The 26741-nt window shown below is 51.6% G+C and overlaps 1 protein-coding gene across 1 annotated transcript; it reads right to left on the bottom strand.

Moving 5' to 3' along the window:
• Nucleotides 1-6894: 6894 nt before the first annotated feature.
• Nucleotides 6895-25763, bottom strand: LOC135575703 (cilia- and flagella-associated protein 52-like). The gene is made up of 14 exons (XM_065034366.1): nt 25670-25763; nt 24850-25049; nt 23189-23313; nt 22538-22666; nt 21537-21636; nt 20965-21081; nt 14098-14198; nt 12979-13149; nt 11273-11421; nt 10461-10606; nt 9131-9282; nt 8405-8507; nt 8131-8242; nt 6895-7465 (listed from the first exon to the last, which is right to left on the bottom strand). Exons 1-14 carry the CDS (start codon nt 25734-25736, stop codon nt 7305-7307), a joined length of 1833 nt encoding a protein of 610 aa, XP_064890438.1. The 5' UTR covers nt 25737-25763; the 3' UTR covers nt 6895-7304.
• Between the last annotated feature and the right edge of the window lie 978 nt (nt 25764-26741).

Genomic DNA, 26741 nt, shown 5'->3' with positions numbered 1-26741 from the left:
GACGGCTCTGCCGCGGGTGCCCAGGGTGCCGGCAGCTCCAGAGCTGCTGAGCCAGGGAGGAGAGAGGCCTGAGCCCAGCTGCAGTTTTTCTCCCCACCGCAGCGAGCCCTGCTGGGTACGGGATGTCCCCTGAGAGCCTGGTGCTGGTGGGGGACACCCCTTGCCCCCCTGCCAGGCCTCCCGGGGGAGCAGCCCCCTTCTGGGAGCCATTCAGCCTGGGCTCTTGGACTTTTCTCTCCCTCCAGTGAGATGGAATGAAGGTGGGAAGCAGCCCTGCCTGCTGGGAGAGTCTTCGGACCTTGGGGAGCAGCTCCTGGGCTCAGCAGCACTCGGGCTGGGCAGGATGGTGGGATGTGACGCGGTGACTCTGTGCAGGATCTGGCCCCAGAGAACCCCCTGCACTGCGCCGGGCTGGCTGGACGCTGCCGGCACCGCGGGAGGGACTCGCTCGGGCAGTCGGGGAACAGCGTCAAAGCTGAGCTGAAACTCTGGCCACAAACCTCTCCAACTCAGAGGTTTCACTCTCAAACTGGCTCTGCACCCACAGTTAAAGCTCATTTCTCAGCAGCCTCCTGAGCGGACAGCTGGGAAGTCCATCCTTACAAAGCCAATACATAAAATGCTCCTCTTGGAAAAGTGTCTTTAAAATTAGGTTCCCTTCTCCCGTGCTAAGGTCGCCATCCATAAAGCAACGTGCCAAGATCTCCTGGCTCTGCCGGCAGCTCCAGGCTCTGCTGACAGCACCGTGCTGCTGCAGCCCCTGCAGCAGGGGATGGACACTGGCATCCCCCGCAGCATTTGCATCAGGATAGGGGCATTTTTTCTCTCTGAATTATTTGACAAAGGCAGGTTGTGCTTCACACACCGTGGGAAGAATGAAGTTTACCCAATCTAGAAAGCCCTGGCTCACTGAAAATAGCAGTGCCTGTTGTTTCTCTCCAGCTGGTTTTGGCTGGACACTGGAGCCCGGCAGCATCCCACCCGAGCCAAAACAGCGCTGGTGGGAGCGAGAGAGGGAACCTGAGCGGGGCTTAGTGCTGGACTGAGTGGAACCAGAAATCCAAAGCAGCTTGACAATGAAAGCAGGAAAAGCCTGAAGAAAAAGCAAGGGGAGCCGGACAGTGAAAGATGCAGGAGCCAGACTGAGAGATCAGAAACCAGCATTTGTTGGAAGGAGGTTGGTAGAAAGCAAGACCTGATGAACACATGAAAGGGAAATAGTCTAAAATGCGACAGTGAAACAGGCACGTCCCAAACCTCCAAACCTGCCTGAATTGGGAAGTGTTAGATAACGCCAGTGGCTCTGCCGGGTCCCCAGCAATGTGCCACAAAGTGCAGCAGGTAACAGCAGCGAGAGCCTCTGAACGCCCTGCCACGCTGATGCGGGGAAGAAAACCAGCTCCCATCAGCCAAGGACCTAAAACCCTGCTGGGGTTCTTCTTGAGCAGCATCTTTCCAAGCGCCGGGGCGCAGGCAGCGATTCCTTTCTGACAGGTACCGCCAGTCCATTCCAGTCCAAAGCGTTTGCAGGTTGGAGCGGGCGCCAGGAATGCTCGCTATGCTGATCTGCCTTTCAACAATATCGTGTGTGCAACCTTCCCCCTTCAAACCGTTCTGAACGCGATGCCTTCCTGTTCAGGCTGAATCCAACATCCATCGGCGCTGCAGCATGCTGCAGACTTGGGAGCAAATTTGGGGTGGGGAAAATGAAAACGTCCAATGCAAGCAGGGGGGGAAAATGCTTGCTCGCTATTCTGGAAAATTCCGTGTTGTTATGGCACGAGCTGTCCCGGTGCCTCGGGCACCAGACAGCTGGGATGGATATTAAAGACACGGAGAGTTTTGGTTTGATCAGGGAGACACGGTGACAGGACAGTGTTGGAAACGTCTCCTCTGCCTGGGCAAGAGTCTCTGCCCCAGGGAGGCACTTGGGTGTCAGGATAAGCTCAAGAAAAAAGCCTGAGCAGGTCTGAGCTGAGCTGTTCCAGGCCCGGCAGAAATCCATCGTCATGCTGCCAATCACAATAACAATAAAAACAAAGGGAAAACGTGGTCCCCACTGTCTGGGCTTTGCCATCGGACAATGTTTTCTGTATTGGAGCCGCTCCCGTCCCTTGGCACAGGCTGGAACACCCGTGCGGCCGAGGGGAAATGTGCTTTCAGACACCCCGTCCCACTGCCGCGGGTTGTACCGGGGCTGAGCTGGGGAGAACCGGTGGGGCTGGGAGACTGGGCACAGTCCAGCTCTGCCTGTGCTCTGCCTGTGCGCTGCCTGTGCTCTGCCTGTGCGCTGCCTGTGTGCTGCCTGTGCTCTGCCTGTGCGCTGCCTGTGCGCTGCCTGTGCTCTGCCTGTGCGCTGCCTGTGCGCTGCCTGTGCTCTGCCTGTGCTCTGCCTGTGCGCTGCCTGTGCTCTGCCTGTGCTCTGCCTGTGCGCTGCCTGTGCGCTGCTTGTGCTCTGCCTGTGCGCTGCCTGTGCGCTGCCTGTGCTCTGCCTGTGCGTTGCCCATGCTCTGCTTGTGCTCTGCCTGTGCTCTGCCTGTGCTCTGCCTGTGCTCTGCCTGTGCGCTGCTTGTGCTCTGCCTGTGCGCTGCCTGTGCGCTGCCTGTGTGCTGTCTGCACCGCTGCCTGTGCGCTGCCTGTGTGCTGCCTACACCGCTGCCTGTGTGCTGCCTGTGCACTGCCTGCACTGCTGCCTGCACTGCTGCCTGCACCGCTGCCTGCACCACTGCCTGCACCGGCTGGATCGGGCAGCGATGTTGTCTCCAGGGCTCTCCAGACTCATGCAACAAGTGCTTTCTGGGTGCAAGTGAGATCGAAGCCTGCAGTGATTTTTAGGAGATTGGTCAATGCCCAAGGAAATCAGTAATGCTGGTCTGCTGGCAAAACGCGGCTGAGAATGTGACCGCATCGTTATTGGGGGTGATTATACAATCGCTAGCAACCCCCCACCCACCGGTGACCTCTGATTTTATGGCTCAAGGCAGAAGGAGAAAGCTTCCCCCTGCAGAAGACGCCTCCTTATTCACCCACTGCAACTACAATTAAATTATAGATGGCAAGCTAAGTTATTCAGCACCCCCATTAAAGATGCATGGGCCTGCCTGCTCTTGGAGTGTGTTGGAGGAGGAACAGCATCGAGAAGGCAAACGCTGCTTTCCTGAGGATCCCGCATTGTGCTGATGAATAGCGGTGAACATGCTCCGTCAGTTCGGAACACGAGGGCCGTCAGAAAACCCTGAGCTGCGGGAACTGCTGCACTTTGTTTGCAGCAATTTTGCTCTGGTTTTAATGCATATGTCTGGTTCCTGGCTGCCTCGCTGAGCAGGTATCTCTGGGCTATTTTTGCCCATTATCCCCTGTGAATGAAGCAGATGTGATCTCTGCAGCAGGCACTGAAACTGGGGGTGGGAAGGGAGAGCCCAATACAGCAGCGGTGAGCGGGGTTTGTGCTGTGCAAACCGCCCGGGGCTCCGCCGGGCGTCACGGCCGGACGGGGGGAGTGCGGTGGCAACAGCCCCACAGCTTGGGTGTCTCCAGGATCAACAACACCAGCTCGCGGAGCTACATGTGCTCCACTCCATGTTTGCTCAGGCAGGAACCTCGTTGTTTTGCTGGGGCGCTGGGAAGGCAGCGGCTGAGCGCTGGGGCAGGACCCCTCTGCTCATCGTGTCCCTGCAGCTCACGGCCCCAGGGATGGGGCAGCCCAGCGTCATGCAACGGGGGGTTCTGTGAGGGAGGATGGGGAGCTGCTTTGGGTCTGGCTTTAAATGGGGCTTCCGGGGAAGGTACGTCCAGGTGGACGAGGAGGCTGTAGCTGCTTGAGGTTAGAATCACGGAATCGTTTTGGTTGGAAAAGACCCTCAAGATCATCGGAGGGCCCTTCCCAGCTCCCCCAGTGCCCCCCTGCCATGAGCAGGGACATCTTCACCAGCTCAGGTTGCTCAGAGCCCCGTCCAGCCTGGCCTGGGATGTCTCCAGGGATGGTTCATCCACCACCTCTCTGGCCAACCTGGGCCAGGCTCTCACCACCCTCAGGGCAACAATTCCTTCCTCATGTCTGGCCTGAATCTCCCTCCTTTAGTTTAAAACCATCACCCCTTGTCCTATCCCAACAGGCCCTGCTCAAAAGCCTGTCCCCATCTTTCTTATCAGCCCCTTTTAAGTCCAGAAAGGCTACAATAAGGTCTCCCTGGAGCTCCTCCAGCTGAACACCCCAGGTCTCTCAGCCTGAGTGCGGCTGATTCCCTGTACTGGTGCTGCAGATCTCCATTACTGACAGGGCTGTTCCTCATGACTAATGACAGCGTAATGAGTACATTCGCGCTGCAAAATACAACGTGCCCACCGTCAGGCAAATGCATAATGGAGACATTGGAGAGTGCAGCTTGTGTTATCCAAACACGAGCTGCCTTGTGGCAGAAGAGCAGCACAGGTTGCTCTGCTCGTCTGCCTCTCAGCGTTATTCATGTAGGTCACATCCATTTGTAAAGCTGCGGGGGCTCCCTGGCCCCGCTGTGCTGGTGAGGAGCGTGTGTGGCTCCCAGCGCTGGGCGGCTGTGCGGGAGGGGACGCTGTGCGGGGCAGGAGCTGCCCAGCTGCAATGGACCAGCCGCCCCGGGCAGGGACCTGCAGCAGCTGGCTGTGCTGGAGCAAGTGAGTTCACAGGGTCACACAATCATTTTGCTTGGAAAAGACACTCAGGATCATGTAGTCCAACCATAACCCACCCCTGTCACTGCCCTGTGTCCTGAGAACCTCATGTCCGTCTGTCCAGCCCTCCAGGGATGGAGACTCCAGCACTGCCCTGGGCAGCCTGTTCCAATGCCCCACAGCCCTTTGGGGAACAAATTGTTCCCCAGATCCAACCTCAACCTCCCCTGGCGCAACTTGAGGCCGTTTCCTCTGCTCCTGGCGCTTGTTCCTGGGGAGCAGAGCCCGACCCCCCTGGCTCCAAGCTCCTTTCAGGCAGTTCAGAGATCAGAAGGTCTCCCCTCAGCTCCTGTTCTCCAGCTGAACCCCCAGGTCCCTCAGCCGCTCCATCACACTTGTGCTCCAGCCCCTCACCAGCTCCGTTCCCTTCTCTCCACTCGCTCCAGCACCTCAAGGCCTTTCTTGGCGTGAGGGGCCCAAATTGCCCCCAGGATTCGCGGTTTGGCCTCCCCAGTGGGACGGTCGCTGCCCTGGGCCTGCTGGCCACACCAGTGCTGGTACCAGCCAGAATGCTGGTGGCCTCTTGGCCACCTGGGCACACAGTTCAGCCTGTGCCCATGAAATTTGGGCTGGTTTTGATAAAGTGATGCCGCTTCCTACTGAAAAGAAAGCTGGGCAGGACGGGCCATCTCCGCAGGCTCTGCTCCCCATTTTCAGAGCTGCCAGGTGACAGAGCTGGGGCCCGAGCCCCTGCCTGGCTGTCACAAACCCTGGGGCTCAGCAGCCTTTGCTCTCACCGTGCCAGCTCCTCCGGGCTGTGAAGAACCAGCCGGTGCAGGAGGAGCACACGGGGCTTTGGTCCTTACAGCCCAGAACAGCCACACTGAAACACGACGTGCGATCCCCCATGGTACGTGGATTCTCCTTCTGCCTGTAATGACAGGTCTGGTGGGATCTGGTGGGGATGGAATGCTTTCCAAGACTCTGTCAAATGCCGAAGCACAAATTTTTACGCTAACGCAATAAACAAACTTATTTCTTGTTGGCAAAAATGTGTTGATTGTAATGGTTCCTATACTGATTAATAAAGACGTATTTGAGCCTAGTTAGAATGAAGTTCATGGTGCAAAACCGCCATTACTTTTGCAGCGAGCGAACGCTTTGCTGGCACGGGGGATCAGCATCTCCAGCCCGGAGCTGGTGCTGACACGGCTCTGCAGGGCTGCTCAGCTCTCACAGGCTCCTCTGCTGCTTTCCCCCCTGCACAAGCACAAACGTTGTGTCTGTCCCACATTCCAGGGTTTGCTCCTGCCTTCCAAACCACAGCCAGCGCTGCTGCAGAGCTTGTGAAACCTGCCCGAGCACTCAGCGCCCACAGCATCGAGTCTGGACGGCAGAGACAGAGAACAGAATGACTTGATTCCTTTGCTCCAGACTCCGTTAATAACAGCAGAGACCTTTCAGTCAGAAGGAATGTGACTTGCTTAGTGCTTGGTGGACAGCGTATGTGCACAGATACTGTTCGAGCCGATCCAAAAGGATCCACCCCTACTGTGCTACGAGCAGTAAATATTTTTAGTGGCATATAAGGAATAAAATCCAATCACACCTTTAAATTGCCATCCCCTGTTGCCTACCAGAACAGCTGATACTATCAAGACAGTACGGCCCTGTCAAGCTGACGCTGCCTTTAAATCACCATCTTAGTTCACTAAAATGTCTATGAGCCCTCACACTAAGGAATGCCACATTTGCTACCATTTGAATTTGTGACCGAATTCCCACAGCCCTTCAATGCCCGCAAAAGCAATATTTACTGCACTCGCATCACTTCACAGGCCGGCTGCCTACACTGATCTTGGAACAAACAGTATCTGCAGAGCGGTTTGTTTGAACAGCAGATACAATACTGGGTGCTCATTCTCAGACAGAATATGTATTTCATGCCAATCTGGAGCCTGTTTGAAAAATGAGGCCAATGACCAGGAGTTCGAGTGTGTCTGGCTGGAAACATCCAGGCATGTTCAGAAACGAGTGGACTCTCACTCGTGAAAACCAAGCTCCCCAAGAGAGCTGTAAATTGGACACCGCAACTGAAGCAGCCCTGACGTCCCTGTATTCCTCTGAGAACACTGAGTTAAAAGTTGGACTCACAAGAGCTTCCCCATTAAACGCCTGAGTTGGAGCTGAGAGCTTTTTCCTTCATCAGGACCAGACAAATTAAAATGAACACAGCAGACTGAATTTAAACAACAAGTTACTCGTTAAATAAGAGACAGAAGAGTGCAGAGAAGAGAGAGACCATGTGAAAGCAAGAGAGAGCCCACAAATGAGTAGACGTACAAGGCAGATGATGCTGAGACGGGCAGGAAAGGCGGCAGTAACAACGCAAACTGTTACAACAACTGCCAAGGTATTTTCAGAAGTGATGAATCCAAAACAAACAGCAAATTCTTAGCTCCCCTGAAAAAAATTGAGCTAGAAAGGGCATCTAAGGACCTGGTAAATGCATACCAGGGAGTAGAAATATACTGTTTACTCTAAGAGAACAAACGATTTACAACAAACTGAGCAGTAAGAAAAGAGCATTTCCAGGGCCGGTCAGGGAAGCAGCAGCCCAGCAGCTCCGGCACCGGCTGTCAGCCCGAGCTGGGCTATTTCCAGATGAGGACGGCACCGTCCGCGCTCACGCTCACGATGTACTTGTTCGCGGGGCAGATCTTGAGGCGGGTGATGTTGCCGCTGTGGCCCACTCCCATGTGAGTCACCGTGCCCTCCTTATAGTCCCACAGCTTCACCAGATGGTCGTCACCACCTGCGTCAGGCACAGAGGAAGAACAAACGATTACAATGACAGGACAAGGGGTAATGGGATCAAGCTGGAACACAAGAGGTTCCCCTTAAATTTGAGAAAAAACTTCTTCTCAGTGAGGGTGACAGAGCACTGGCCCAGGCTGCCCAGGGAGGTTGTGGAGTCTCCTTCTCTGGAGACATTCAAAACCCGCCTGGACACGTTCCTGTGCGACCTCACTTAGGCGTTCCTGCTCCAGCAGGTGGATTGGACTGGATGATCTTTTGAGGTCCCTTCCAATCCCAAACATACTGTGATACTGTGATACACCGAGTTCTGCTGCTATTTGTTCCCCGCTCCCAGGCAGGGGAACGCTTCGGTGTTCCTAGGAAGAGCAGGATATGTTTTCTTGGGCATTATGGCAAAAACTGCTTCTGTTCTGCTGGGGTCAGTGTCCAGTGAAGGGCTCAGGACCTTCACCAGCAGATCCCAGTGAGCTACAGCAGCGTCTTCCCAGTCTGAACTACAGCCTGAACCACAGTATTTTTCTTCGGTGATTCATGTTCTTTTCCCCTTTAGCTGACCCCTTTTTTCAGCTTTTTCGCACTGTACTGAGATCCTTGGTTCACTGCCTTGCTTTTCCTGGTCTTAATACGACCTCCTTTCTCCAGCTCCAACCACGCACTCACCTGTGACAAAGGACGCCCCGTCCGATGTGATGTCCATCCCGTTGATGGAGCTCGACAGAGAGCCTTGCACTTCTCTGATTGCGGAGCCATCGAGCACTTCCCAGTACACAATCTAGAGAGCAGAGCAGAGCGGGGCGCTCAGCTGGCCGTGAGCAGCACACGGGTTTCAGCACCGCCCTGGGACACAACCTGCTGTGCAGGGACAGGAGTTTCACCCCAGAACCAGCGCCAGACCGTGTGTTGTGCACTGCAGAGTTCCTGCAGCTTTGCTCACCTTTCTGTCTGTTCCACTGGTGATTATCTGGTACTCTCCAGGATGGTAACACACGCATTTGAACAATGTGTTGTCTAGGATCATTTGTTTTCTCACGTAACGCCTGCAAAACACCCCAAAATGAGACAGAGCAACAGCGTCAAAACCAAAACTTTGCCTGCCTGGAATGTCTCTGCCTGTGCTGTACATCAGATCTCTCTCCTTGGATATTCTCAGGCACTGCTCTGAGTTCAGGGTTCCATGAAGCCCGTTAGGCTATCAGTTCTGTTTCCATCACAGCTGCCCTATAGGACTCTTGATCTGCTGTCGTACGAAATGAAATGTTTAAACCCAGAATGCTTTCCAGGTGCTGTTCCCTATGCCAAGGTGTCCTCGGCCTTACCCCAGTGCAGAAAGTCTGCAGATCCGCAAGAGCTCGACACGAGTCACAAAGTTCTGGAAAACAGAGCTAGTGGGAAACTTGGGAACTCACCCGCTCCACCGTGGCCAAGCAGGATCCCGCACAGGAAAACAACCGCAGACAAAGGTTTGTCTGAGCTTTTCTGAAAAGTTTCTCGAATTGGAGGTTCTACATTCCCTGACCCGATTGTTCTTTCTAGAAGTTTTTATCTCTTAATGCTCCTTTTCCCCTCCTCCTCGCTATGTGATGTCCCAAACCGGGCACAGTGACCCTACAGATATTACCAGCACTCCAAGTGCCTTGGCAATACTAATCTGTCGCCTTACACAAGATCCCAGATGACGCACGTTCCATCCAGGCTGGCTGTGACACCCTCTTTGTCGTTCTTATTAATCTTGATGCAGGACACGGCACCTCTGTGCTCCTTCAGAACTTCCCTCAGCTTCTGGGTTTTCTCACCAATATTCCAGATCCTCACCTGAAAATCAGCAACACACATCTGCTCTGGTACCAGCTGGTCCTGCCGGAGCTCAGGAGGAGCTTTCCTGAACTCTGCCTTTCTCTGCCAACACGTACAGCAGCTCAGTCCCAACCGTCTCCATTGGCCTGTGGGTTATTGGTGCAGCTGACCTGTGAAGCTCAACTGAGTTCTCCACAGTGTAATCCACTTGCTTCAGGAACTCGTGGCCATCAACCCCAGGCCTTGGTTTTGCCAAGTGCCCGCTCTCCCATGCTTCATTTTACACAGCTCTTGATCAGGAAAAACCACCCAGTCCACGATCTATTGCCAGTGGTGCTTTAAAGATCAAAGCACAAAGCTGCTGCAATGGAATAGAAAGGAGCTACCCGCTATTTGTCCTACAGAGAATGCCAGGAAGTAAATACAAAACAGCTCTTTAAAGCTTTGATGTGAAACGCGTGCCTGAAAGCACCTCTTTTCCCTGTGCTGGTAACAGCAAAAATCTTTCTGCTTTGAGGCCTTGATCCTTCACACCTTGCACGTCCTGTCCCACTAGTGCCAAACATTGCAATGTCAGTTCACCTCGACATTCCACTAAGGCCAAATCCCAGTGAAAATTTAGACATTTAGACACGGGCATCAAAGGCAGAGAAGAGCTGACCTTCCACGCTTTCGAGGCTGATGCCGAGTTCCCGAAGGGATCTGGATGTCCAGTTGCCACTTGCTCAAAGCTCAGAGCATCCCGATCCCTTCAGCAACCCTGAAGTCACAGCTTCCTGAGGACTGATTCTGACAGAACCATTAGCATCGCAGAGCAGCTTTTTTGTGTTCCGAACGAGTACTGCAAGTGCGCCCCTGCGGTTCTCCTTTCTGCTTAACCAACCTTTAGTTGTAATTCTGTCTCAGCTGCACATATCAGCCAAATAGAGGGGAGAGACAAATGAACAAAAAGGATTAAGAGCATATTCTGCATTAGAAGGATTTCCAAAACTGCCATGCCAGAAGAAATCGGGGCATTGTTTTACATGATGCCCTCTGAGAACAACAGCACATCTCAAAAGCTGATATCTTTGAACTCAGTCCTTGGCTCAGGCGGCAGCTCAGAACAGCTCCCGTTCTGACTGAGCACTTCCAGGCAATTCGCAGGCCCTGTGATGAGCGCACGAAGCTGCTCCAGGTTTTGAAGCACAAATTACCTGCCCGTCACCTCCTCCGCTAATGATCTGTTTGCAGTCGCTGGTCGCAGCAATTGCCGTCACTCCCAGGTTATGGGCGTTGTTGATCTCGTACATGGGCTCTCCCGTAGCGGGCACGAAGGCGCGGATTTTCCCGTCATTCCAAGCTGATGAACAGAAAGAAACAGACTGCCCGGGCGCACAGACTTTCCTCACACTGTTGTCGCTCTTTCCTTTCCAAACCAACCCCTTTTTATAAATAAGGTCCCACATAAGGCCCACGCTGTTAGATCACCAGCATACCCGTGAAAACCACTGTACTGCAGATGAGCCCGCAGAGCTACGGTCCCAAACACACTGTTGAAATGTAATTGCTTTTGGATTCTGGCTGTGGACAAAGTGGTTTGGTAACCATGGGGAGGCTGCACGGCTGCTCTAGGACTGCAGGAGTCCCTGTGTCAGCAACCTGCACATGGCGATGGACGGCGGCTTTATGCAAATGTGCTCTACATACATCACAGGTGAAGCTGCTGCACACAACAAGGTTGATATTTTAGAATTAGGTAATTTAAATAAGACTGAACCGCATTCTGGATTGCCGGAATTCACTGATCCAAAGCAAGGTCTCCAGCCCTTGCCTTCTACCCTCACCGCAACTGCAGCACCAGGACAGCGGGGCTGCCAGCAAAGTCCATCGGACCAGCTGCAAGCAAAGAGGCCTTTGGGTGTCGCCATGAACTCCATTTAAACGCTTTCCCAATTTAATCTTCTCTTCGTTTTAACATACTGATGTTTATTAAGTTGAGCAACCACGGCTCTGGACTGACCATTACCTGAAATGATGACCATGCCGTCCCTCGTCACCTCGACCGCGTGGCAGGTGACGTTGGGGACGGTGATTCGCAGCCGCTCCAGACGTTCCGGCGTGTACCACACTCGAATGTCGTTTGTGGAGCAGGTAACGAACAAGTCCGAATGTCCCCTGGAGAGTTCAGAGAGGAGAGGTAACGAGGAGGGGCACACAGAAACGCTCCTTGCTCTGTCACAGCTCAAATCGTCCTCCAAAGCTCGGCTTTGCTAACCTGCAGCTGGGATCTGCCCCACAGGGATCCCCACGGCTAAGACAAAGGCCTTTTTTGGAGGATCACCTTTCTCACATGAAATTCCCCTGGTTTGGGTTCTCTTCAAAGACTCATTTTAAGGAACAGTTAAAGGGAAACTAAAATAATTCTTTCTGCTGAAGTTGAGACATTTATTTCCCATATTCAGTCTCTAATTCATGCGTTATATAGAATAGACACAAAAGTGGGTGTAAAAGTGCTGACTGCCCAGGTTTAACATCAGCCACTAACAGCAGCCTCACATTGTAAAGATGTCATTTTTTGTCTTGCTTACTGGATGATTCCCATTCAACAGCGCTGAAGGCAACAGAAATGATGGCAAAGTCTGTTCCTAATATACTTGTTATAAATGTTGGAATAAAACAAGACCTGCAGCATTTCAAAAGCCATGGGACACAGTGCTTTGAAATAAGCTCTAAGCCACACGTCCTAGGGATGCAACAGAAAGTGACATCTAGAAAGGTACCGCGAGCTTTTGTTCAACAGCACCATCAATGCCCAGAAAGATGAACCAGGACAGAGAAAACCGGCACAACAAGTGTGGCCTCTTTCAAGCCCAGCTTGCACGGGTGCTTTATCAACCAGGATAACATCAGCAAGTGAAGGATTCTGAAATAAGCCAGAACAGGGAAATTAAGCCCGTATTTCCCCATCAGCAATAGGCTTTGTTCAAGAGCAGGCAACAGATAAGAAGTTCAAACATCTACGCAAGGATGTAGTCCCGTAGTCCTTACAGTCAGCACTAATGGCTGTGACACAGGCGTGTCAATCAGCGGTATCAGCAGCACATCACCCTAAAGCTCCACCTGATTTTCTCATTAAATGAGAAGATGTGGGTTTGAGGCTGGCGGCAGGCGGGGAGGAGCGCTTCCTGCTCCCTGCACTCACTGCACCTCGGTGACATCTGATCCTTTGTGCTGGGCCGAGAAGCGAAGCAATAAAAATACGCCAAAAATGTTCATTTGGATCAAAATCCCATTTTCCATCTGGAGAGATGATCCATTGTGGGTTTAAAAAAACAAAATAAAGAGTCACGATGCTACTACCCAGGAAGGGAACATTTGCTGTGCGTTCACAAGACAAATGCAGAGCGACCCTGGGACAAAAGGGGGAGGCTGCCATCCCTGCCGGTGCCCAAACATCAATAATTCAGGTCTTTTTACTTATCATCCTTTCTGCAGATCAGTGATTTTTCCAGTGCTCCAACTGAACTGCTGCCTTCTGCTTTGAGGCAGCTGCTCACCGTCACCCCGGCGTTTTTTGGGCAGGTGACAGCATCGCCCGTATCAATCATCCCAACAGACGGTACCAGGCTCTGGGTTCCTGTGGTAAAAGCTGCGCACACAGGCACCCTGACCTCAGCGGCAGCTCCTCAAGCTTCTGCACCAGCCAAATACAGCCCAGCCCGTTATACTCACTCAGGAAAAACAACGTCGTTGACGGCTTCGGTGTGACAGACGGCGACCAGCTCCTCTTTAAATGTAGCGTAGGCACTGCGGTACATCTGGCATTTATTTGTCCCTATAAAGAACTGGTCGTCCCGACCTCTACACGTCAGGGAAGTGACAGCACCTTCAACTCGCATTCTCCTGTGCAAAGAAAGCAAAGGTTTGGCCCGACATTGACCTCGAGGAACTTTCATTTTCCAGCTTCTCGAGAATTCGACTTTCGCTGTTTCCCCAAAAAGCTCAGCACTAGGCTGTGATATCAAGATGCAAGAGCATGGGCAGGACTAACATTCCATTCCCAGCCACGTTTACTACTTCCCATGATCTTGCCCGTCCCACCTGCTGCTCTGCCAGGGCTGGCACAGGCAGCGCTTTGGAGACTTGATTTCCTGCACCAGGGCCTAAGGTAACAACAGCTTTGTTGATATTCTTGCTCAAGTGCACTTCAATATCCCACTTTCAAGGATATTTCCAGACAGTTTAGACCTTCTGGGAATAGTTTCAGTCGTACAAAGCTAAGCTTGCGGAACTGTACACTTGAAGGGGATATTCAAGCAATGCCAAATGAGTAGGTGTGAGCCCAATTTTCAAATCACGTATGGGGAAATGACGCCTGCAGCTTTCTATCTGGTATGCAGAAAAAAGCCTTGCAAAACTCCAGCACTTCCAGACACGTGCCTATAAAATTAGCAGAGCCCCGCTTTACAATCCCATGACCCCCAACAAACCCTTTTGGAGATGGCAACTACTACTCTTTCTCACCCGGTGTAAATAAGCATCATTCTATTGACTTCAACAAATCTGTCTGGCTTTGCATCAGTTTAGGATCTGACTCCTACTGCTCCAAAGGAAACAACAGTCATTTACAAGGAAGGATCAGAGGGCACTTCCCTGCAAACGCACGCAGTAATTTTCAGTTTGCTCCAACCTCGTGACGCTGGAACCAGACCGTGTATTGTGTCTGCAGGACTGAAAAACTGAGACTGACTTGGATTATGCCTTTCCATAGAAATGATTGGTTCTTATACCGTGACCCTTTTGGAGGAATTGTCACCTCTCCCCTCCTGATTCTTCCATCTACAAACTCACTTCTTTACTTGGAAGTCTGAGCCTGTACAGAGAGCTACAGTCCCTTCTCCGGTGCCGACTATTAAACCTCCTGTCTTCGGCAAAAGCAAAGCTGTGACTCCCTAGGAGAAAACAGGATGGAAACGCAATCGGATGGGAGCAGAGGCTCCTTGCTGCTGCAGCCACGCTGAACAGCACAACGGAGTCTCTACCGGGCTCCCGACGGCGGGGCTTATCTCACTCCAATATGGCTTTGTCAGCATTTTGTCACTGACCTGGGCTAAAGAGTGGCTCTCTAGAGGGAGAAGGGAGAAAAGAGTTATTAATTGCAGGTCTATATGAACTAATACAGTACGAGGAGCGAGCAAACAGCATTATCTTGGATTCTTCAGAGCAGCTGGGACCACGTACAGAGCCTGACCTCATCGCAGCAAGCGATACCCACATCGTGGAGCGGCACTCGCGCTTTTCCCTCCGCGTGTCCTTCATCCAACAGCCACGAAAACAACAGAGGTTACAACTCAGCTTAAATGGTCTTTCCTACAGCTCTTTTTAGGATGATCCTCTGCGTCTCAGGCCTCTCTCTCTGCCTGAAAGATGCAATCCCATCTCCCACCTATTAGTAATCAAATACGTTTGTCACAGGAAAGCTTTGGAAATGAGTCAGCCCATGGTCAACCCGGGTTTCTGCTGTTACTGAGCAGAGCAGATCAACGGGAGGCCAGCCACTGGAAAAGGAGAAATGCTGTTCGGTGGATAAAGTACCAGGCTACAGGAAAAAAATGCATGACAACAAATTCAACAAAAAACACCCAAACAAATGAAAACAGTCCTCAGCCTTCCACAAAATACAAGTGTAAGAAGAGTCAGATCTGCTTCAGTTCTGCCACCTGTGAAGTAATATTACTGTTCCATGTACAACAGATTAATTCTTGAAAATCACCAAGAGACTCCAAGATAGGCTGCCAGAGGAGTGAAATGACTTCTGTGGGGTTAAATCACAGTATCACAGTATCACAGTATGTTTGGGATTGGAAGGGACCTCAAAAGCTCATCCAGTCCAATCCCCCTGCTGGAGCAGGAACGCCCAGGTGAGGTCACACAGGAACATGTCCAGGTGGGTTTTGAATGTCTGCAGAGAAGGAGACTCCACAACCCCCCTGGGCAGCCTGTTCAGTGCTCTGTCACCCTTACTGAGAAGAAGTTTCTTCTCAAATTTAAGTGGAACCTCTTGTGTTCCAGCTTGGTCCCATTACCCCTTGTCCTGTCATTGTTTGCCACCGAGAAGAGCCTGGCTCTATCCTCACGGTACTCACCTTTTATATATTTATAGAGATTAATAAGGTCCCCCCTTAGCCTCCTCTTCTCCAAACTAGAGAGACCCAGCTCCCTCAGCCTTTCTTCATAAGGGAGATGTTCCACTCCCTTCATCATCTTTGTTGCCCTACGCTGGACTCTCCTGATATTCTAACTTGGGAAAATATCCCTACGAGCTTGGGGGAACTTCTGCATGAGTGAAATGGAAAGGACAAAACCATGAGATAAAGGAGCTTTATGCCACCAAACTGGAACTGAAAACGAAGTTCCCGCCCCAGAGGCGCCTGCAGAACCTGTGGCCGGCGGCTGTTCCGCCCAGACAGACCCGCAGGGACGGGCAGGAGCTGTTGGACTGACACCGTAAGTCACAGTCCAGACTCCAGCAGCATTTGCCGCTCCCAGGTTCATAAGCACCATTGCCAGCCCTTGGGATCCCACCAGCAGGTTCGCAACGTTCAGATTGTTTCTCCTTTAAGCCCGAGCCATTATGGGAAAACAACAATTTCTGTTTGGTGGTGGCTCTTCGGGGAAAAACAATGCCCAGCTGCAGCATTTAGTGTTGTGAAAGCACCAAGAAGTCAATTCTCAAAGAGCGACCAAGAGGCGACTCAGAGTAATTCTGTATTTATTCCCCAGGAAGAAACCCCTGTCGTGGGCTTGACTTGTGACTGGGGAACACACACAGATGTCGCTGCTTTAGGATTCAAAGTCTGACATCTAAGCAGCACCCCCAGCCTTCCTGTGCTTCTCAAGCATTAATCCGGCCTAAGCCCGGGAAATGTTCAGCATTTAACACCTTCAGAGGGTTTAGAAAAACCAAAGCCACAAAGTGTTGGTTTTGTTCGCGGAAAGGACTGAAGGTCTAAGGAAGGAGAGAGAAGAAGTGAAGAAAGAGAAAAGAAAATGGACATCTGAGCTGTTTAGACCCAGAAAGGACACGGAAAAAGCCACAGACAAGGTCTGATGAATCTGGGAAAATTACTTTGCTTCGATTATCCACGCAAATAGAAGCAATTGGTTGTTTTTAAAGGCTTGCTTATACGTTTTAAAGGAAAAAACCCCAAATCACCAGAAGCGTTACTGCGCATTCCAGCGCTGGCAATGCAGGCAGCCTCACACCTACCTACGCATCGGCTTACAGACGATTTAACTTGAGGATCAAATAACCATGGGCTGCAGAAAAGAACCTGACACATGCTCTCCCGCTCTGTGATTCACCAGCACTGAGCTCCCCGTTCGCCGGCTCCAGCAGCAGCACGTCCGCAGTCTCCTGATGGGTGACAAACACGACCTGCGGAGAGGATCTTCTGCCACATTCTCACAGCGGCAGCGGCGCCGGGTTTCGTGCAAATATTCTCAGCAAACGCACAAGAACAAAGGGATTCTTTTGCATTAGAAAGACGATCCACAAGCAGAGCGGTTTCTGAGCAATGCTTCTGGAAACTTCCTCCGAGGCGCTGGCAGCGTTTGGCGAGTTCCCTGTTATCACGGGCCCATCACCTGGCTGCTGAGCTCCTGGTCTGCGGTTTTGCCCCTAAAATCTTCCACCTCAGACGCCCTTTGGGTTCAGCGTTATGGCAGGTGGCAGCATTACAAATGCAACCTATGACTACGGAGTTTATCTGATTACAGCTCCTTGCTAATGAATTAAAGCTTTGGCGGCGCTGCCAACACTGCTCTGATTGTTCCAAGCTGTTCTCTGCAGTTCTTCCATTGGAGAGGGAAGCAGGTGTTATTAAGACAGAAAAAAACCCCAAACACCCAAAACCTTAGAACGGCCAGGATTCATTGCCAGGCTCTCAAAATCATGGGAGTTCCACTTCAACCTTAATTTGACAACTGTGCTTCTCTCTTGTCCAGCCTGTTCTTTGCATTACCATCAGTAAACAGCTTTATAAGCTTTAAAAGCTGCACTTGTTATTCATAGAGTCAAGTAGTCCACGTTAATGCTGCGATGAATGCTCTATTTCATACCCTGCCAGTGCTCTTGTAGGTGAAATGCAGAGTCTAACGTAGGAGGTTAAAAATATCTCCATTCACTATTGACTGCTCACCCAAAGAAACCAGCACTTTCAAGTACGACTGTAAATAAAAGCACCATCAGAACTGCAGCCTGCCCGGTCCCTTCCTGCAGGGATTCCTGCTCTTTGTCCCACTCGGATCTCTTGCAAAGTTCCTGAGCGCTCTGTGAACTCTTCCAGCGCATCTCCTGTCAATATTTATTTCCTTTTACAATGCAAATCACTCCAACTACTTCTGAAAATGCGTTTGCAATTGTACATCCCTCTTCACATTCCAACGGGTGCCTTACAGCTCCTCAGGCCCGCGGCAGGGAGCAAAATGAATGCTGCTGTTTATTCCAGTCTTTATACACCTTAGAGACAGGCACTTAAACTTCATTCCAGGCAGATGGAAAACAAGTTGCTTCATCATAACAAACTATTTTGCCACTCCTCTTCAAAACAGAAACCAAGAAATCTTCAGATCGTGTCTATACAATAAACACGTTCTTATGTATCTAAAGGCAAAGTTCCTTTAAGGGTGCCCCACCTTGTTTTCAATAGAATCGCCTCCTCACCCCGCAGTATCTAAACCCTTTACAGATGTGCTCGGCGTGGGGCGGCTGTGGACTCCAGGTTTGCAGTTTCACGCTTTGCCACCGGATCGTAATTCCCCGATGCAACTGGTGAACATGGTTTGCAGAGGTTTGTTCTCAAACACAGACAGCATTGCAATGCGTGGCTCCAGAGGGGAGAAGTTTTGGTACAAGTGCTAATGCAAGGTACATTTTCAAGAAAGACACACAAGATGTCTTGGTTAGCAACGGGATGGACTAAATTGTGTGGAAACAAGGATGCAAATAGTTTTGTTTTGATAAACGCTGTGGTTTTGACTTGAAAAAACATCTGCAAAATACCTCTTTCGGCACTGGAGGTGAGGCTACAACTGGAAATTGCTGCCATAAAACACGAGATCCTACGTGTGTCCAGCGAGCACTTGTTGACAGTCTAGTGACAAGGCATGATTTGTGTGCAGAGATGTGCAGGGGGTAGGCGGAAAGGGAATCACAGCACGGAGCTGGGAAAGAGAGCTGGAAAGTATGAGAGGGGATCTGTGGCCGAGGCACTGACAGTAACTGCAGAGAAAAACGTCCCAGCGCCTTCCCAGTGACGGCAGCAACACGGGTTTGCCCTGGTGAATTCCCCTCCTCGGGCACAAGGGAAGCGCATTGGGAAGAGCGAGGGAGAGAGCAAGAGGAGAAGGGGTGACGGGGCTGAGCGCGTCTGACCGAAAAGCCTGTGAACAGGAACGCCTGTTTGAAGCGGGAGGGGAAAGGAGGAGACTGGGAGGACTCCTCGCTATTTCCATCCAACGTGAATGTCTCCTTTTCTCTCCTGGCTCCCCCAACGACCAGTGCCACATCCTAAGAAGCTGCCACCACATTACACTAATAAACCCAAGCTGAAGCCAGATTAGCGCCTACCAGCTCAGGGCTCGTCCACAAGGCTGGCAGGCGGCTGTGACGAGACCCACTTCTGGATCTTCCCTTCTCCTCAACACCTTGTCAGCCTCTTGCACAGTCAAGGGGCCTGTTTTCCCTCAGCTTTTCACTCTCAGAAGCCATGCCAGCTGAAGCTCATGATGCTCCAAAGGTCTCTGCCACAAACTGCCGTTCCTATGGATCTGCCTTACGATAAAACCCCTCACAGTACGGACTGGACTGTGCTCTGGCTTTGAGCCTCGGCTTTTTCTTTTGGACCCCCAAACGGCACAGCACCCTGCTCGTGACCCTGCCTGACGGCTTCTTTAGCAGTGCTCTCAGAAGTGTATTTTTGGTGAAGTTTTGTTTCAAGTGCATTTGGCACCTTTCCCTCAGCCCTGAGGACACGGGAGTTCAGGCCCTCGGGCGGCTTCAACCAGGGGCTCTGGGCGAGGTGCACGTGCTGCGAGATGGAGAAGGACTCAAAGCACGCAGGCATTGGAAGGGGAGGTGACAGTCACCAAGACCTGGGCCTAAGAGACAGCACAGAGCAGCCACGGGTCCTGCGTGGACGCAAAGCCCTGCAGGGGGGCAGCCGGACAAGGGGCTCAACCGCGGCCAGTGCGGGTGTCCCCACACGGGGACACACCTGCAGCGAACTTACCATTGCCAGCAGGAAAACAAAACACATCCATTCCTGTCCTTTAAGAGGGACACAGAAAAAAACTACTTGCATTCCTACAATATAAGTGGGAAAAACAAGTAATAACTTCTCCACCCTTCTGGAACAGATCAACATTGAACTGTATTTCAAAGGATTCAGTGGGTCCAAGTTATCCCGGAGACATGGGCCTGCATTTGTAATGCAATAAATATTTCATCTGGAACGGGCACGTACATGGTTTGGATGCACCTGTCCAAGCAAAGTTCAGGAGGTTGAGCGAAACAAGCCCAGAGGAGCGTTTTCTTTGGGGCTGACTGCTGAACTGCTCTTACAGCCCCTGTGGGCTTGTGCTGCTCTCAGAGCAGATCTGCTGCCCCGCAGGACAGCGGCCCCGCGGCATCCCCACCAGCACAGCCGGCCCTCCCGCGGCAGCGCTGCCCCTGCTGCTCGCTGCTGGGCGTGCTGCTGACGCAGTCGCAAAACACATCCCAGCTTAGGCAAGGGATAGACTGAGACGCTACAAGAAGCCTTTTCTAGCACCAAATAACGAGAAATCAACAACAAGTGTTCTAGCTGGTGCCGATTGTTTTATCATTACAGCCGCCTGCATGCAGAATTCTTGTACGACCACCAGTCAGAAGCTCCTTATTCAGGAGATAACTCCTGTTTGAGGATGCTCAGACCCACGAGTCCCAATCAGAGACAAAAAAAAGCTAAGTTAAAAAACCCTTGGGGTTATGAAGTCAAGAACTCAGAAGTTAAAAAGCAATAGAATCAATGTACCCTGTGCAACCTTGTTTTGTCCAAATTGTGCATACGCGTTACAATAAACTCTTGAATTACATTATTTATACTGCCTTTTTCAGTAAGATCTCTGCCTCATCAGTGGCAGAATCAGAACAGCAAAAAGACGAAGGGAAGTGGGGGAATGGGATGGGGAACAAACACAAAAAGAAAAGTTCAGTCCAGACAATTTAACACATTTGTGAGATCTGACTATGGGACCTTACAGCAGTAAGTGCGGGAAAGCCTCTCAAACAAGCGCTTCCACCAGCCTTCCCAGGAACGTCCTCTGTCTCACTCCAGCTCGTATCTTCTTAAAAGAAGCAAAAAAGTCAGGAACTACTCCATTTTTATTACTACTTTTCACTTTCTATGACATTTACCAGATTAATTGTACAGAGTTTGTGGGATGACACACGAGATTCAAGTAAAACCCAAATTCTGAGCCAAATGAAGCTCAACGAAGGCGGGACAATGGGCTCAGCCTTCAGCATCAAGACCGAGACACAAGGAACTGACAGCGCAGGAAAAGCGTTAGTCTGAGAATCCGCTGTGTGATGGTTCTCCCGCAGGTTGCTCTACCTTCAGTCACTAACAAAGAGCAGGACAAGGACAGAATTGGAGTCACAGAGCTGCTACTCACCATGCTCAACTTCTTCTTCTGGGGCCCACAGGCAGTCAGCACCTTGCTGCTTGTGTTCACTTTCAGGACATCTCCACTCGTCGTGCCAAGATAAAAATCACCATCATCATCTGTCATCTATAAGAAAGCATAAAGAAAAAGAGATCACGGTCTGGATACTGAGACCCGTGTCCCACGCCTGACACTGGGCTGCACCAACAGCTTTAGTTCAGTGGATTGCCAAGAGTTCACCTGGGGGAACCCAGCCAATGTTTCTGTTCCATCACACGCACAGATCCAGAACACTGCTGAACGCCAGACACTTTCTAACCAAATCTAGATCATATTTTGAAGCATAAAAATCCGGGTGCCGGAGCCCGTGACCGTAACACGTGCTGCTTCTCTTGAGGAGCATCCAGAACACTCTTTCCCAGAGGCCGTGGGAGATCAACTGCCATGGCCAATGCTGAGGAACTTCACTGCCGTCACGCGCTTGGGACCAACATTTCCAGCATTATTAGAGAAACTCGTGGTTTTTCTCTAGTCTGTACAGAGTTTCTTAGTTTAGCAAAGTCATCTTGGCTGAAACGTACCTGAACACACACGGTGATTCTTCTCAGTTGCCCCGCGTAGCATTCAGATGGATGGATTTTTTTAGTTGCTGTGTCGAGTTCCCACACTCGAATGGTGAAACTATAAGAACAAATAGAGTGGGATCAAATCCACAGATGCAGAAACCTCCAAGTTTTTTCAGTACTACAAGAAGTAAAAAACCTTCACAAGGCTCCATTATTCTGATCTTTTAATACGGAGAAAAAGAACAATATCAGAGAAGTCTCTTATGGAAACTTTTTCCGGGTAAATCAAAAATCTTCAGCAAATACATATGTGAGGACACTCTCAACTCTTTTCTAGTGCAATTTAATTGACGATGTCAGAGACGATGTAATATCTTTAAGCAGAGTCACCCTTACATTTACCAAAGTGCTAAAATTGCAAAGACGAGCGCTCATAAGTGCGAGTGCAGCCAAGAGCATCCAAAGCCGTCCCTGATGCACAGGGAGGTGCAGGCCCTCAACGCGTTTAAACGTCAGCCTGGATATATGGGCGCTGCCGCACATCCTTGCAAAACGCGACATTTTGTACAACTTTTGTTACAAGCCAGTGACCAACTGTACATCACATCTGGTGAGGACAGGAGATCATCCAACGACCGGCAAGACATCATTGTTTCGACATTAATTAGCCATTGTTCAGGGGCACTCATTGACTGCTTTTCTTGTGTAAACACTGGCAACTAAATATTTTAAACACTGCACGGGGAACGCTGAGTACAAAATCCTGCTATCAGGAGCAGAAGTGACGCACGTGGGCCCCTGTGTGCTGCTCTGAAAACATATTGTTACATGGAGAACAAGCAGAAATGCCTTAAAGCTACAACCTGACGGATATTCATGAGTCCATTCAGAGTGAAAAGAAACAACACAAGCACACAGTTGCTTAAGTTTCCTTGTAGTTAAATAAAGACTCTTTGTCAAAGGAAATAGGGCCAGGGGTTCTCTCGCTCTGCTCGTTCCTCTCAACAAACCCTTACTTTCCAGCAGTGACAAACATCTCGTCCCTGCAGCTGGAGCACATGACGACGTTGGCATTGCCGGCGCTGCGCGGCGAGGCCGGGCTCCCGCACACAGCCTCTCTCTTACTGACGTCCCACACCATCACCCTGCAGGAGAAGAAAGCCTTGAAACAGCTTCGCTTTTTGACACTGCTTGGAAGTCAATTACTAAAAAACAAAAGCAAGACAAAGCCTATTGTCCTGCAGCCTGTTCCTACCAGGACACACAACAGAAGTAACTTTGTAGAGATTCTACCCAAGAAAAAACTTGTCACCAAAGTGTGGAATTGCAGTTTACATCCCCTGCTCCTGAAGCAAGGCTACGTGGATTTATCAGATCCCTTCTGCGGAGCACGACTCAAATCATACAGAATCACAGAACAGCTTGGGTTGGAGGGACCTTCCCAGCTCCCCAGTGCCCCCCTGCCATGAGCAGGGACATCTTCACCAGATCAGGGTGCTCAGAGCCCCGTCCAGCCTGGCCTGGGATGTCTCCAGGGATGGTTCAGCCACCACCTCTCTGGCCAACCCGGGCCAGGCTCTCACCACCCTCCCTGGAAAAACGTCTCAGGCCGCCCATAGAATCTGATTCTTGTCAAAAATCTTGTGCCAAGAAGCAGAAATCCTTACCTGCCGTCGTCCTGGCCTCCCAGGGACACAAGATAAATGCCTCTGGGCGAGAACGAGAGTCCCTCGTGCAGCGAGAGCCGAGCAAGTAACTCCTGCTTTGGGAAATCCCAGAGGATGATGTCTGCCTGCGGGGCAAAGCAGAAGGGGGGGAGGGCAGAGCATGAGATGTAACTCGCAGGATCAGGGAGAACAACGTTCTCTGGCAGGAAAGTTGTTAGAAGGAGCCCAGCCCAAGCTTCTCTGCAGCCCTGGGCACCCCTGACACAAAGAGGCTTCAGACTGGGTGCTGTAAGAAGCATTATTCCAGCTGAGCACTTGAGTGGCTCTGCTTCATTTCAGCACCTAAATTTACCCTGAGACACTGAGTATTTGACTTGGATTTTAAAATACTGAAAGCACTAAAACCTGATCCCTTCCAAGTGTCTTGAGGTCTTTCAAACAGGCAAAAATAAAACGAAAAGAACTTCAGAGGTCTAAAAATGCAGGTAGGTACCTGTCAAGGGCTTTTGACAGTCCTAAGCAGCTCTGGAACTCAGGTCTCACTTGAAATAGAACAGCATTTATTAATCAATTAATGCCTAATGAGATTTAGGCTGCCACACGCCCACAACACTTTGGATAAAAAGGACTGGAACTAAAAATCCCTCAATCCTAGGGAGACTGCTTAATGTTTTACAAAAACATAAAGGCACATCCAGCAATGGAGTAACTACAATTTCCCATTCCCTTCAACATCTTCCCATTGCAGATATTTGTTTTCCAACAAAAGAAAAAATAAATGAAGGGTGTTCCCACCACTGGCAAGCCAACTCCAATTTCTCTGGTCAATACTAAGCGGTTAAAATCTGACATAAATAACTTACGTTTTTTCTATGGATAAGCAACATTTAATCCAATTCCTTGTATTCCTTAAACACGTGTTCATTAGAGCAAAAGCAAAACAGCGCTGGGCGCGCGGGGGATTCGCTCCGCCCAACACGCACACCTTTCAACAATAAGAAGTGTGCTGAAATACAGTAAGGTGTTACATATTCATAATGACCCCAGGAACGCCTGTACATATTCATGACCTTTCCCCGCTTCTGATTAAAATGAGTCTCAGAGAACCATTTCCATAGACGCTCCCCTGTTGCGCCTGTGCAGTGCCACTTGGTGAATTTGAGGAGGGGTCTTTGGGGGTCTTTGGATGAAGCTCCTTCAGCTTCATCACAGTGAACTTTTTACCTCTGGCTCATTATGTTGAATTGACTGGACCCAAGCTGCCAAGTTGAACGAAACCAGACTGGCGCCCCCTTTTGCTGTAAATCTTCGTTATCTTGTCTCCTCAAGGTTACAGCTAAGTGCAGTAAAACTTCTCATCTTGGCATTCGATGGGGTTCTGTTCTTCTTAACATAAAGCTCTAAACTAAGCATTTATTGTGTGACTAAGCCTTAAAGTGTTAGTTCGTTAGTAGGCACCCATTATAAGTTTAGTTAACCCTTAAAATGTTAGTTCCCTCTGTCAATATAACATCATAAGCAAGTTTCATAACTTTTTACATAGAACTTAACCGCCTTTTTCCAGGTTCAGAGCCCGTGCCTCATTTAGTTATATCTGTAAACATTAAACATCTTAGCACAAATCGCAACTGCATTTTTCACAAAATCAGAGCATTACCCACCTTGAATCCAATGCAGGTGACTTGTCCTGAAGCGACGTACATCCCATCCCTGGACACGGCAACGCAGGACACGTTATCGGTGTGGCCATGCAAGAAACTCTGTTTCTTAGTGTCCAGGTGCTGAATCACCACCGTACAGCCCAGGGGGTACAGGATGTGCTCCCTGTCGGGGTGGCAGATGAGGCCACAGGGAACATGTCCTGCAAGAGAAACGGGTGAAAGATCCGCTGGCTGCCAACAGTTCAGGGGCTGCAGAAACCACTGGCTCCCCACGGTTTACCTCACAAGGCGAGGGGGGGGGAAGGAAAAGAACCTTCCAGTTCTCCCCAGAGCTGTTCAGCAGAACAACCCCGTGTCGAGCAGCACGGTCACCCTGACAAGGTTTGGACCACGCTGTGGTCCTGCAGCTCTGTGGATTCACAGGGCGCAGAGGCCCCAGCGCTCCAGCACAGAGGGCTCTGAGGACACGGCATCCAGCCCTGGTTGCCATGACCTCCTCAACAGAGCGGCAAGGCCGCACATTCCCCTTGGCGCCCAGCCCCATCCCCGGTGCTCACAACGGTGTCTGTGCAACCTGAGCTGGTTTCATGTGCAAATTATTCTCGTTCTGGGAAGCTGCGGAATTGGAAAACAAACAGAAAACCCCGCAATTCAGTCAAACTTTTCCTGTTCTTCACTTGGCACCGGTCCCTGGCAGCGCTGCCCCTGCGGCGCCGGGCACGGGGAGGGGGCGAGGGTTGCGGGAGCGCCCAGGACCCCCCTGCTCACCCCACGGTGCCCCACGCCGGCCCCACGGTGCCCCCCGCCCGGCCCGCGGTACCGTTGAAGCCGATGGCCGCCTGCAGCTCCAGCTCCCCCACCGCCCCGTCCCCCTTGGCCGCCGCCATCGCCACCGGGCCCGGACGCGCCTCCAGCGCAACGACGCCTGCGCCCCGGCCCTGCGCGCCCCGGCCGCCAGGGGGCGCTGTTGGGCGGCGGGCGCCCCCCGGCGCCAGGCGGCCGGTCCCCGCGCGTGGCCGCGCGGCCGAGGCGGGAACGCGCGTAGCGGCCGCGCGCGTGGGTCCCGCTGCAGCCCGGGGCGGGCGGGACACGGGCGAGCGATCTCTGCACGTCCCCTCACGCGTCCCCTCCGCTTCCCCTGCGCGGTCTCAGGGTTGTGTTTCATTCTCCACGAGTTCCGCACTGGATGCGAAGCGGGGGGGTGGTAGCTGGGCTGGCACCTGTGGGGCTGCACCCCAGAGTTGATGAAGACCGGGAGGCCGCCCGTCCCCCTGGGTGAAATCCCTGTGCGCAGCTCGCTCTCTGAAGTGCCTGCACACCAAGGCACAGCGTGGGGAGCAAGCAGGAGGAGGCAGAAACGTGTGTTCGGGCAGGAGATCATGACCTGGCGGCAGTTACAGAGACACGGTGGGACAGCTCACACGACGGGACGGTGCTCATGGACGGCTGTGTCCTCCTCAGGAAAGACAGCCCAGCCAGGCGTGCTGGTGGAGTTGCTCTTCATGTGAGAGAGCAGCTACAGCGTATTGAGTATTGTCCAGGCATGGATGGGGAGCGAGCTGAGCGTCTATGGGTGAAAGTTAAGGGGCAGGCTGGCAAGGGGGACGCTGGTGTGGGTGACTCTTACAGGCCACCAGATCAGGGTGAGGAAGTCGACGAGGCCTCTGCAGACAGCTGAGAGCAGCCTCACAGTCACAGGCCCTGGTTGTGCTGGGGATTTTAACTTCCCCGATGTCTGCTGGAAGGACGACTGGGCCGGCAGCCACAGTCCAGGAGGTTCCTCCGGTGCCTTGACGAGAACTTTGTGATGCAAAGGGTGCAGGAGCCGACTAGGAGAGGAGCACTGCTGGACCTCATCCTCGCTGACAAGAAGGGTCTGGTTGAAGCGGTAA

The sequence above is a fragment of the Columba livia genome, chromosome 18, assembly GCF_036013475.1.
Source record: "Columba livia isolate bColLiv1 breed racing homer chromosome 18, bColLiv1.pat.W.v2, whole genome shotgun sequence".
Lineage (NCBI taxonomy): Eukaryota > Metazoa > Chordata > Aves > Columbiformes > Columbidae > Columba > Columba livia.
This window is presented reverse-complemented; position numbering and strand designations above follow the sequence as displayed.